This window comes from Anguilla anguilla, chromosome 9 (assembly GCF_013347855.1).
Source record: "Anguilla anguilla isolate fAngAng1 chromosome 9, fAngAng1.pri, whole genome shotgun sequence".
NCBI classification, from domain to species: domain Eukaryota; kingdom Metazoa; phylum Chordata; class Actinopteri; order Anguilliformes; family Anguillidae; genus Anguilla; species Anguilla anguilla.
The window spans coordinates 7,060,284-7,073,466 of record NC_049209.1 but is presented as its reverse complement, the minus strand read 5'-3'; the positions used below and the strand labels follow the sequence as shown (position 1 = coordinate 7,073,466).

Below are 13,183 nucleotides of genomic sequence, written 5' to 3'. Positions count from 1 at the left end.
AATGCAAAAAAAAAATAACATTACAAGAACCAATTGAATCTCTTCAAGAATTTAAAGATGGCATTTCTGTTCAAATGAGTCTCTCATCTTCCTACAATTGTTTCTACTTCCTGTTACTCCCCACTGATCACAAGCAGAGTAATAAGTCACAAAAATGTATAATAACTAGAAGGGAAACGTGGTTCCAATCAATCCTATTCAATAGTGATACAGTTTGTAATCCTAAAACTCAGAAGTGAGATTGCATTTTTGAGCCATGGGTTCCCTCAGCAGATTTCCAGTGCTTTTTTTTTTCCCCAAGAGGCATTGGGGTAAACAAGGTCTGGTTAATGTAAACCTAAGAGGGTTTCACGTTTTGTTCTTAGAGATAAATTACCCCCATTAATATCTCAACCATGAATTTGGAAGCTGCAATTCACTGTTAAATGGTTGCTAAGGAGTTGCTATATTGAAACTATAACGACATGGCAAAATATCCTTCTGGCAGTACCCATTTGTAAAAGGGTAGACTGTGACCATAAAGGGGGATATATGGTCAGCAGCAGTGTTTAGGTATGGTGTGGCCTTCAAATGATGTTCTATTGGTATTAAGGGACCTGATGTGTGCCAAGAAAATGTTCCCCCCCACCACACCAACACCAGCAGCCTGCACCGTTGACTCAAGGCGTGGATTCATGTGGTTTGCTGTCACACTGGAGAACTTAAGCAGAGGAACTCCAGAGACCTGGTAAGTTCAAATAAAGACTTTTTTTTGGACAATAACTAAAGAACTCGGGAAACAAGAGGAATTAGGATGATGGAGCAGCCCAAAAAATTCCCTCAGCACACACCACCACCTTATGACTAGACATCGTTCTCTTGGTAAAATCTCTTGTGAAGATTGCATGGAGGAGGCCTTTGAGAGGAAACGCCAGGTATGAGGGAGTGGTCAGTGAGTGCCAACAAGGTGGCTGGAGAGCAAGGTGCTTGCCAATAGAGGTTGGGATCTCTGGTTGTTGGATATATTACATTACATTACATTACAGGCATTTAGCAGACGCTCTTATCAAGAGCGACTTACACAGCATTTTTACATTGTATCCATTTATACAGCTGGATATATACTGAAGCAATTTCGGTTAAGTACCTTGCTCAAGGGTACAACGGCAGTGTCCTACCCGGGAATCGAACCTGCAACCTTTCGGTTATAAGCCCAGTTCCTTACCCACTGTGCTACACTCCGTATGAAACGTGAGAGGAGAAGAACTATCTGCAGGACCACCGAAGCAACAGAGAGAGCCTTGAGTTGAGGAGTGAAACTCACACTTTTCAGCTTTAACAGGTGGTGGTCAAGAGCCCTTGCAGAACTCACTTAGTGTGTTGCGCATGCTCCAGCACAAACCTGGAGAAAATCGGCACCGCTCCAGGGCTAGAGAGCTAAACACAGGGAACAATTTGTTCACTTGTTTTGCTTAAATACACAGCAAAATAGGCGAACAAAATTAACTAAATGACAGGACGTGCAGGACGACAGAAACCAACAACACAACGATACAATCCACGAAAAGGAAACAAGCCAGACAGAGAAAAAAACACAAGAGGAATGGGGAACAGACGCCCTCTGGTGGGAAAAGTTTGGAGCCAGTTGTGTCATGTCATGTATTCCATGACTGTTTATGCCAAATTCAGACTCTACCATCTGCATTAGATAATCCTTTTCACTGTAATTAACAAAAAAAAAAACACCCATTTGTAACACTAGAATTCTTATTTTGTAACAGTAGAATTCTTAGACAACGCTGTAGACAAGATCTTGGCGAAGATATACATGTAAACGTATCGTTGTTCAATCTAGGGTTAGGGACTCTTTCCTGACATAATTTGAACAAATCGAAAAGTGAACAATCAGGATACTTAAACTGAAATATCACTTACTTCTTTTTAATAAATTTGCAAAAATTTCTAAAACTGGTTTTTGCTTTGTCATTATGGGGTATTGTGTTTAGATTGAGAATACAAATGTAATTAATTTTAGAATAAGGCTGTAATGTTACAAAATGTGGAAAAAGTGAAGTGGTCTGAATATTTGCCGAAGGCCCTGAAGGTATAACTTATAGGCTAGTATACATAAAACCCATCTGCAAGTACTTTGACTTCTTTACATGTTACTCTAACACTCTCACTTATTGTAATTTGTAAGTCATCCTATTTTATCTTTGTACTGCTTAATTTATTCTCCATAGATCTGACTGCCTGATAATTTTGGTGTAAATTCGCTTTGTAGTGTTCAGGTTTCTTCAAAAAGTATGAACAGCAGATGGCACCACATTCCCATAAACCCATGTGAGGCTGGCAGATGAACACAGACAAGAAAAGAACACTGATGCAAACACACCCTTGCCCATGAAGAGATCCTCTCACCACCCTGAGCGGATTTTCCCATAGCCTTCCAATTGCTTTGGATCAAAGGAGCAAAAGGTCAAATTGCTACATGCATGTCCAATTCCTGCAATAAACATAAACACCACAAACCCAGGTATAGTAATATTAAGGATTGACTGACTTCATGCTAACTATGATTGGCATATTAGCATAAAGCTATTCTTTCACTTGTCCACAATGATCCTACCTGTCCATTTCTCTCTCTCTCTTTCTCTCTCACTTTGTTTTCTCTCTCTCTCTCTGTGCATCCTCAGTCCTCAGAGGGAGTCACTGTTGTCAGTGGAGTCTGCAGAGGGGCTTCCGTGTGGGAACCTGATTATATCCATCAGGACTTGATCTCACTGAATGCATAGAGGCTACTAGGACTTAATCCATGCCCCCACCCTGCCTCTCTATCCTCTAGCTTGTTTGGGTGGACTTAAAGAAGATAGAACCGCTCTACCTGCCTCTCACCCATCCTCCCTCTCCCCTCCCCTTCCCCCACCTCCCCCCCTTCTCTCCTCCCCCCCACCTGCCTCTCTCCACCACCTGCCCTCCCTCCACCTGCCTCCCCCTCCTCCTCTCTCCTCCCCCCACCTGCCTGCCGCCTCCCCTCTCCTCCCCCCACCTCCTCTCCCAACCCCCACCTGCCTGCCCCCTCCCCTCTCCCCACCACCCACCTGCCTCTCCCCCCTCCCCTCTCCTCTCCCCACCTGCCCTCCCCCCAACTGCCTGCTTCCGACCCTCTCCCCACCCCCCCCCCGCCTCTCCCCCCCCCCCCCTCCGCTCCAGTCCAGCTCAGTGCTCAAGGTCCCCTTCATCATATCTGATCCTGCTGTACCGCAGGCTCAGTGAGGACACAGAGGGATCAGAGTCTGGGACAAGCATGTTTTTGATGTTGGGATTTTAGTCGTCTCTGGTCTCGTCTCGGTAATTCCACCAGCATAACGGGCCAAATTTAGGGCATATGCCCCCCCCCCCACCTTCGCTTTTTGACCCCTCTGGATCAGATATCTGGAACAGTTCGTCTGAACAGCAGTCCTTTTCATGGTTAGTATATAAACTGAATCATGCAAAGAGACTGCAGTCAAACATCTCTGTAAGGCCCTCAGTTTCAGGAGACTGATGTCTCTTGATTTTTCAATAATTAATGGGATATCTTCAAACCAAATGTTGTGATGTAATATGCATGTGTGAATATAGCGGTTGTCTGTGAAGGTGTAACTGCAGGCGTTATAATACTGTATCAAATTATGCAGCATTGGGTGCATGATACATACATCATGGTGTTGAAACCTGAGCAAAATCGTTTTAGGAAAACCATTATTGTCTAGCACTTTATCCAGTACAATATAAAGGAAGAAACATTTCCCACGTAAAGCTGTTCATTCCTGCAGCCCTGTCTTCACAAGAGGTTGACCGAGGTTACCCCCTGCCAGGTGAGGCCACAAGATCAGATCGTGAGCAATCCAATTTAATCAGATTTGCCTTGTGATGTGACGGACGTGCTGGCTAAGTGACCTCAGACATCGGGGTTTAGGGTCCGGTGATGTCCGTGCCTGTGCTGTGATCCTGCCGCCGCTGGCAGCGCACTGCCAAGCGCTCTGTCCCCCCTGCACTGTGGCCCGGGCTCGTTCTGTTTCCGGGGCTCTGCCAGGTGGACACCCCCCTGGGTGATCTGCAGGTTTGGGCGACTCTCCACACAGCGCCTTCGACTCCTCCATTTCCTCCCTACCCCTGCAGGCCCGGGACATCTAGATTCAGCAGGAATCCAAATAAAGAAAGGTACATTATCCATGTTCTGGGCAACACTGCACATTCTTTATGTACTAAATATACACGTAATAAAAATGTCATTTATAATGGTAAAGCTGCACATTTTGTATGAACTATAGTTCACCTGAACACATTGTATATTATGTATTTTGGTCTCCTTGCATATTCTGGATGTGCTATGTATGTATTCTGCATGTCCTGAGTCTTGTGGGTATACACATTGTGTTTATAGTATATTTGTATATTTTGCATATATATTTGGTTATTATGGTAAATTTGCATATCCTGTATACATATTTCAAACACTGTCTATACTCTTCGGAAAGGCTACAGTACAATTACTGTTGAGTGGTATTGTGAATGTACTGTGACATAATCTGCTGTGTTCTGTCCTATTACTTTTGTAACAACTACCAAAATAGGAATTGATGGCACATCACTTGAATTCTGAGTCTAAATCTGACGATGAACTTGTGCAGATAGTTGAACCTGAGGGCAAGTGGAAACTTTCAGTAGCGATGGGAGTGTGAGATCATGAACCCGAGAGTGGGGGAAGAACTGCAATGTTCTGTCAACCATACTGGCATGAACCAATCAAAGGAATGTGCTCTCCATAACAAAAATGCTGATTCATTCAGGTCAGTGAGCCGTTGATAACACATAGCTTAATTCATTTTTCGATAAATAAAGCCTTGTTCTCCTATCACTAATGTTCAGGCCTGGTCAGCAGTCAGTGGTCAGTGTTGTTATGGATCATTGACTCATTGTTGGGAAATCTTTCGCATTTCTAGTTGAGGAAAGTGGGCTCTTAAACAATGAGCAGTTGTTGGTTTGAATTTGGGAAACGAGCATGCAGATGTAGTAAGCAGGACTACAGTGCCAGAATCATTGCAGTGCCTGAGGGCGTCCAAATGAATCAGTTGGATGACAGTGGATGGCAGTACCTTGTTCTGCAAAGTCACCATCCAGCAGTTGATTGATGTGGTCCAACCAGATTAACTATAATATCATTAGGCACAATAGCAAGGAAGGTTCAGAAGAGTGTAAGCTCAATACCTCTCGTGCAAAACGTTTTGAGAGACTGTACATTTTTTGAAGATAAAATAACTCCTGCAAAGAACTATCAGACACCAAAGAAATCCTACTGAGCCTGGACTGCCTGTGGCTCTGGACTGTGGGGGTTCATTTCACTGATTAATTAATCTGCGTTATGCAGTCGACTAGGGAGCAGAGGCAGAACCCAATGTTTCCTAACCCTAACACTAACCCACCTCACTCAGCTGAAAACTGCTACCTGATTGGATATAGCCATGCGTGCACGTGTGTGTGTGTGTGTGTGTGTGTAGTTAATGTATCCCTTACCAACTCTTACAAAAGCCATCTGATACTCCACAGTCCCACAAATTTGCATTGCTTATAATCCAATCCCCTATTTTGCAGTATGTCGGATACATGTATGTCATGCACCTGACCCTGGGAATTCTGGGAATTAATTTTTTTAAGAATGCATAGGAAACAGAAAGTTAGAATTTGTCCTCAGAGCTGTTGACAATAGAGAAAGAAGATCTGTGTATATTTCTCTTTGCTTCCCTCAGCTTCTTCCCCTTTAAGTGAAATAATGAATTAATTTTTGCTGCTATTTGTCACCTTTTCACTGTAACACTGTATTCTCATGCCAATAAAACACCTTAGATCCAAATTTTACATTGAGTGTGAAGCTGAATTGAGGGAAATGCACTGATGCATGTATGCACACACATACAGACACACACATGTACACACACTGATAGAAAGTTTACAAGCCCCTGCAAAAAGAATGGCTTATATTTCAATTTGAAAAAGAGATATAAAACCTAGAAATACGTTTTATCCACAGAAAACATCACTCCCTCCTCATTACAATTATCGTGATTGATGTTTGCCAGCTTTGCTTGTTGTGTACCTGCTTTTTTTCAACCAATTTCTCCTCCTCCACCTCGTCCTTTTCATCCAGGAGTGATGACATCATAGGAAAATGCATGACATCGCTAAACAAAGTGGCAAACGGAGCATGGCGAGGACGCGGCGCGAGTAAGATGACCGAGGCCTTTATCTGAGTGCAGCGTCAGAGAGAGAAAGAGAGAGAGAGAGGGAGGTGAGGCGGGGGAGGGAGGGAGGGAGGGAGGGAGGTCTCTGGGGACGACTCGCATGTGCTCATAGTACCGGAGACAAGAACTACAGCTCTGTCTAGTCTCAGTTTGCACTGTATGTCCCGCTTACAAGATCAGGTTCTGCGCTGCACATTACACCTTCTGCCAAGTGCTGTTCTACCATTCAAGCACACCTGACAATGATTTATATATGGAAACATTGAAGCAGCAGGGGTATGAACAATGTATTGTGGTGTACAAGCTAATTGGAATACACATGAACACAATATGCTTCTGCACAACTATAGAAAAGAAAGAAGTTTACTAAACAAGGTTCCAATGATCTTTGTACAATGCTGGCTATAGATCAATGATCTGCATCTTTATACATTTTACTACATTTCCAAAAGTATGTGGACGCCCCTTCTAATTAGTATTTTTGGCTATATCAGCCACATCCATTGCTAACAGGTGGGTAAAATCAAGCATGCAGCCATACAATCTCCATTGACAAACATTGGCAGTAGAATGGGTCATACTGAAGAGCTTAGTGAATTTCAACGTGGCACTGTCATAGCATGCCACCTTTCCAACAAGTCAGTTTGTCCAATTTCAGCCCTGCTAGAGCTGCCCCAGTCAATTGTAAGTGCTGTTATTGTGAAGTGAAAACATATAGGAGCAACAACAGCTCAGCCGAGAAGCGGTAGGCCACACAATGAAGCGTGGAGTACATCATCTGTCCTCGGTTGCAACACTCACTAATGTGTTCCAAACTACCTCTGGAAACAACGTCATCACAAGAACTGTTCATCAAGGGCTTCACAAAATGGGTTTCCAAAGCTGACAGCTGTACACAAGCCTAAGATCACCATGCAAAATGCCATTGGACTCTGAAGCAGTGTTCTCTGGAGTGACGAATCACGATTCACTACCTGGAAGTCTGATGGACTAAACTTGCACAGTGCCAATTGTACTGGCTCGAATAGTGCAGAGTTGTAAAGTTGTACAGTTTACAGTTGTAAAGTTTGGTGGAGGCTGTTCTTCATGGTTTGGGCCAGGCCCCTTAGTACCAGTGAAGGCAAATATTCATGCTACAGCCAGACCTGGGTCAAATATGTATTTGTCTTGGATTCAAATACTTTTCTACGCTTTACTGATCTTGTCTGGTGTATCGGAACAGATGAAATACTCTCAAAAAGTGCAAACCCCGCCTTCTGGTCATATTTACACCAGGCAAGATCAAGAGAGCACAGAAAAGTATTTGAATCCAAAACAAATATGTATTTGACCCAGGTCTGGCTACAGCATGGTTTTAGAATTAGATGTTCCACAAGTACATATGGGTATGATGTACAGGAGGAGTGTCCACATACTTTTGGAAATGTAGTGTATCAATATAGATAACAGCTGGTAAAATTGTGTTTTATATTTATAAGTGCTCTATGTGTGATACCTTAGCCACAGCTTCTGGTAATATACAGTGAGCTCCATAATGTTTGGGACAAAAACATTTTTTTCTTGATTTGGCTCTGTACTCCACAGTTAAAGTGCACCTTCTCAGCTTTTATTTAAAGGGTATTTAAATACCTCTTGAAGTATTTCAGTATTTAAATACTTCCATACTTTTAAAAGTATTTAAGTATTTAAATTTAAATACATTTTAAAGGGTATTTAAAATGTATATGCTTTGGTTTCAGACTTTAGAAATTACAGCACTTTATATACAGGTTCTCCTGCAATCTCCTGTGAATGAAGTAGTGTCATTCACCAAAACTCGTACTCTACTTCGAGTTGTCTTGTTTTAAAAAGTAAAATGATCTGTGAAATTGAATCTATGAATATTAATAGTAGTAAGAAAATCTGTCTTTGAATGTCTTTTTGAATTTAGGTAAAAGTACAATGTATTTGCTTTCATTAAATATTAGAACACATAAAGATATGGGGGGGAAAAGACGTAATACGTGATAAATAATAATGCTTGAAGATATAATTTCCTTTTATTACCGACTGAAGAGCGTTCGCCAAACAAACCAACACCAAGAACTTCATCTCCTAGAATGCAACGCGGCGCGTGATGTTTCCAACAGCTGACAGACGGTAAAAGCCGATGTGAAAGCTGCCAGTGAGGGAGAGCGGGGAGTCTCACAGCGGAACAAGCAAGCAACGAGACCCTGTCAAACCTCTCGAAGAGGAGTTTAGGTTACATGGGACCGCTATATTTTAGTCAGCCGTCCATGTATTTATTATTTTATTTGATTAATAAGTAATTCAAGCTGTAAGGGAATTATTATCTTGTACATTTTATTGTAGCCTATATTTGGCGCATCTGTATATTTTAGCATTTACAGTTTAAACCTACCCCCCTCAAGCCGTGCCCAATGCCGAGGAATGGATAGTGTGTCTGGCAAAGGTGGAAAGATGGTCGAAAGTGATGAACAGTCGGAGAGGGTTAGTGGCGGTGGCGCAGCGATGGCCGCGCTACACCAATGCGAACTCATCCAGAACATGATCGAAATCTCCATCTCCAGTTTACGAGGGCTCCGGACAAAATGCGCCGCGTCCAACGATCTCACCCAGCAAGAGATACGCACTTTAGAGGTAATTAATAAATAAGAATATCCACAAATACAAACCCAAATTACTTGTGGTGCCATATATGTATGCTTCTCCTCTGGGCTGTATCGTTCTTTTGCTCGGGGGTATCGCCTTCGCGTCTTCTTTTTTTGCACTATGCACTGCAGTTGTTTATTGTACTGCACATAGCTGCCTGGCGTGCAATGAACTGTCAGTAGGCTAATGTTAGATGTATATAAATATAAAGGTTTAAATGAGATTTGTGCTATATCCCACATCCCACCGATGCAGCCAGACCCGGTAACAAATTGACCGGGGTATTATTTGACCTTAAGATGAGAAATATTTGGTTAGAATCCCTTGATATTATAGCTACAGCATTAGTCAGCAATATAACATATTAGTATAAGTAAGGTACGTTATGATGAACTGGGACATCTCCCAGAAGTCGTAGTCTTATTTTATTGAATTTATTTTTCCTGTGTGTTGCCCTTTTAAATTGAATTCTGGTCTTGCATCATGTCTGTACATCCGTTTTTTTTTTTAGCGAAACATGTCAGAAAAAAATGCAAAAATCCCTGTAGTCATTGCATCATATGCCACGCTTTCTAAATGTCGTTATGTATATGGTTAATATAAAGCTACTATTACCTACTGACAACCAAGGCCCAGACCTCAATGCTGTAATAATTTACTGTCGGCTATGCACCTGTAGCGGTAACTTCTGAAGGTGTAATATAGTCATATATTGGGGATGACGTTAAAGATTATGGAAAAGCGCTGATGTTACCTTGCAGTATGGCTAAAGGGTGGCGCTGTGCGTTGTTTTATTTTAGTGATTCTAAAACGTCAATATGAGTATGATAAATTGACGAGATTCGTTTATACTGGAGCCTATGTGAAATATTGTGTTTACCATTTCAGGGAAGTGCCCCATTGCTATACTGTAAAAAGGGGTGACATTTTATTCCCAGTGTGACACAAATCTGTAATTTTAATTTTGAGATTAAATACGGTTTCGATTTTTTTGTTAATAATTCGAGTTTTACATTGAGTGTCATACTAGGCTACTGAACACTAACACAGGGTGAATGACTGATGCGATGAAACCTTTAAAGAACGTTTTGGAGAATTGGAATATTTTTGAAAATACATTTGTATACGGTCTGTATTTCTTTAGAGGGAAATGTGTGAGGTTTAAAAAATGTGGGCCTACTATAAATTCATGAATGATACACAGTCACAGGTCACTGATATTCAGTGATTTCAGTGAAATTTCAACCTCAGTATCTTTCAGAATCAGTGTATCTGAGGATTGTTTGGTATTACTTGGTATATTTCTTGAAAAATACTGTTGTAACTAGGCCTACATATTGACGCCTTGTAACTGCCATAGATCTTTTGATTAATTGAGAATACCTCACTTAATGATTTTTAATTTTTTTTATTTATTTGGATATGTTGCTTAGAGTTTCTTGGATTCCTCTTCTTTTTGCTTGTGGAATGAAGGCCTTGGTTGGTCCTCTTCTCATCTCTGCAGTGCACGGTTGACATTTCACTGTTTTTAGCAGTTTAGAGGCCTACGCTGCAGTTGTGAGGTCACTGCTGGTGGCTGGAGGAATACCAAGTTCCCAAAAAGATTTAAAAAAAGAGGAAATGAATGGTGATTAATTATACCCCAATATGTGAATTAACCCAATAGGGATACACCCTGCAATGAATTTGGAAGTGCTTGTCAGAGGCATTGCTTTTTTGGGACATGTTCATTGCGATGGCATGTTGGAACATTCTTCCAACATAGTGCTGTTGACAGAAGCAGAAGCACCCAGTGTCTATCATGCATCCAACGCGCCAGTATCTGTATTGATGGCCCATTTGGGCATAACATAGTCAGCAGTTGCTATGGTCAGGCTGCTGGTCATGCTGCTGGAATTGTATTTGTCAAAAGTCAGTGTCTGCTGTGTGTATGGTTATTGCAATTTTGTCACTGTTTGATAACTGTGCAAATGTGTGATTTTTCCTACGGCACGCAGGAACTGCTGCCATGGGCTATGCATGGCAAATTGTGGTCACTCACCCACTCACGAATGACCTTTGAGGGACGTTTTGTGGGTGCATGTGCAGGTGGTGCCAGCTAAAAATGTATCTATCTGCGGAAGTGAGTTGCGCCGTGGGTCTGGACGGTTACGTGCTTGTTACAATAAAATAATTTGGCCCTGGTCTGTGGGAGGACGCCAGTAACGCCGTCCTTTTTCCAAAATAATTCACCGCATCGGACGAACCCTGAACACAAGCTGGAGTGCGGGGGGCTGTTTCACAAAGTAGGATTACTGAGTTAGCTGGATAACTACACTGAGTAAAACCCGGAAACCTCTCAAATCTGGAACATGCACTGGAAGTAAAAAGACCTGTCTAACTCCAGATTTTTGATTTTTGACTCCCAGAAATGTTCTGTGTAACCCATCTTCTCTCCTGTATTTGCAATTGGTCAGTCATTTACACTGATGCTGCTGCTGCACAGCTCATATGGGAGAGTGTAGACTGAGCGTAGACAAGCACGCACTCTCCTCCCGGGCACGTGACATCACCAGCTGCTTCTTTTCACACTGCAGCCCACAAGCCGAGCTCGCACGGACATGAGTCGGAGGGAGACACTTCATGTGCAATTTTCGAAAGCAAACCGCGGGCACTCGATTGACCAGAGAGATCGCTTGAGAGCAATGAGACACAGATCCTGGTCAACAGAACCCTCCTTGACCCTGGGTAGTGCTACCATCAATTATGTGAGAGACTACTGGACGTGGTTGTCACTGGTATGGTTAGGATGAGCCACCCAAGCCTGACCCAAAGTATTTAAAAAAAGAATGTTATGTTATGACTCCATTAAATGAACCGTCTTTTACTGTATGTAGTTTTACTGCACTGATATTGAGGTACATGTTGAATGTTATGTCAAATGAAGTAGTTCAGAACAAATAGGAAAATAGGTTTAATGGTTTATAGGACCTGGAATACGTGAGATAACATGGGGAGAAATCTTGGCTTTTGTTTTTCTTAGTGTAGAGCACGGGATGGTTCTGTCTTATAGAAATGATAAAGCATTGTAATTATAAAAAATGCTTGAGTCCAAGCAGTGTTCTTGTAGTGACTGCTCTGTTTCGTAGTGTCGTTTGCAAAGACAGTGGAACATTAATAATTTTTATGTAGAGTACTGGGGCCTGTTTTCTGAAGCACTAGAGTTGTGTCCAACACAGAGAGGCCTCTATGCTCAATGAAGGGTTGGTATGTCTCTCAGTTCCCCTTTTTTTTTTTTTTACCTCAAATGTGCTCTTAAGAAGAGGGAGTGAGGTCAGAGAATTGTTAGTTAGGTACCGAACATGTCCTCCCTGTATGGATACAGGCAACACAAGCCCCTCCAGACCATAACGGTCAATTTCACTTCTGCTTCTCGCTTGTACAGGAAGTCCGTCCCCTACCTGCATTCCAGAGTCCACCCATAGGGGAGCATCCTGCCCTCAGAAACAGGAAGCCAAGGGACGGCCTTCGAGGATTTGCAATGTCAGCTTCCTCTTTGTGGCAGTTCAAATTCAAACCAACGGATGAGCGTTTCTCCTAGCCCACAACAAACACTCTGCTCTGATAGGCCCCCTGCACCCTCCACTCCTATCCATAGCAAGCTGTAGACAAGCAGAACTGCATTGCTCAAGGATTAACCTCGGCTGTCCGTGTTAGCATTGCGCGGTAGTGAGTATATATATGTTTCCATTCAGTGTGTACAGTGTTGGGCCTGTGCAGCGCTGAGCTGGCCTCTGCTGTGTTTGAGGGGGGGGAAATGGTGTCATACTGAGAAGAGAGCACTTGCGTGTGAGAGAGTCCTTTTAATCTTTGGAGAGCATAGACTAAACTAAAAGAACAAAAATAGAATCTCTGTTGTGTTACCTGCGAATCTCACCAGCTACGTCGAATGCGTGCGTTCTCTAATTAGGTTCTTTGACCAGTTTTCGTAGGACCGTGGGCCGGACATTGTCTACACGGAATTATAAACAAACGGCCTAAATGATATTTTGGAGTCGCCCTGCGATGAGCGGTTGGAGCTTGAATGGCGGCTGCGAGGGCTGCGGCAGCTGGCACGTTTATGGCGCTCGGGGGCTTCAGATCGGCCGACTCTCCCGGAGACCTGCACTCGAGCACAATCAAGAGAGGCTTGAACCCGCATTAGTTTCTCACTCAAACGCTTTTATTATGCCTCTTCATGGGTTTTTTTTTTTTTTTTTTTTTTTTTTTTACAGTGCAGTGCTGCCGCG

At 42.6% G+C, this 13,183-nt stretch overlaps 1 protein-coding gene across 4 annotated transcripts in view; it reads left to right on the top strand.

Annotated features, from left to right (window-relative positions):
• Window positions 1-8,408: 8,408 nt before the first annotated feature.
• The window catches only part of ksr1a (kinase suppressor of ras 1a), a 51,855-nt gene continuing 47,080 nt past the window's right edge, over window positions 8,409-13,183 (top strand). For all 4 annotated transcript variants that reach the window (XM_035434068.1, XM_035434070.1, XM_035434069.1 and 1 more), the window contains exon 1: window positions 8,409-8,903. In XM_035434068.1, the coding sequence (XP_035289959.1) occupies window positions 8,694-8,903 (210 nt within the window). In that variant the 5' untranslated portion in view covers window positions 8,409-8,693. The remainder of the gene's footprint in view (window positions 8,904-13,183) is intronic.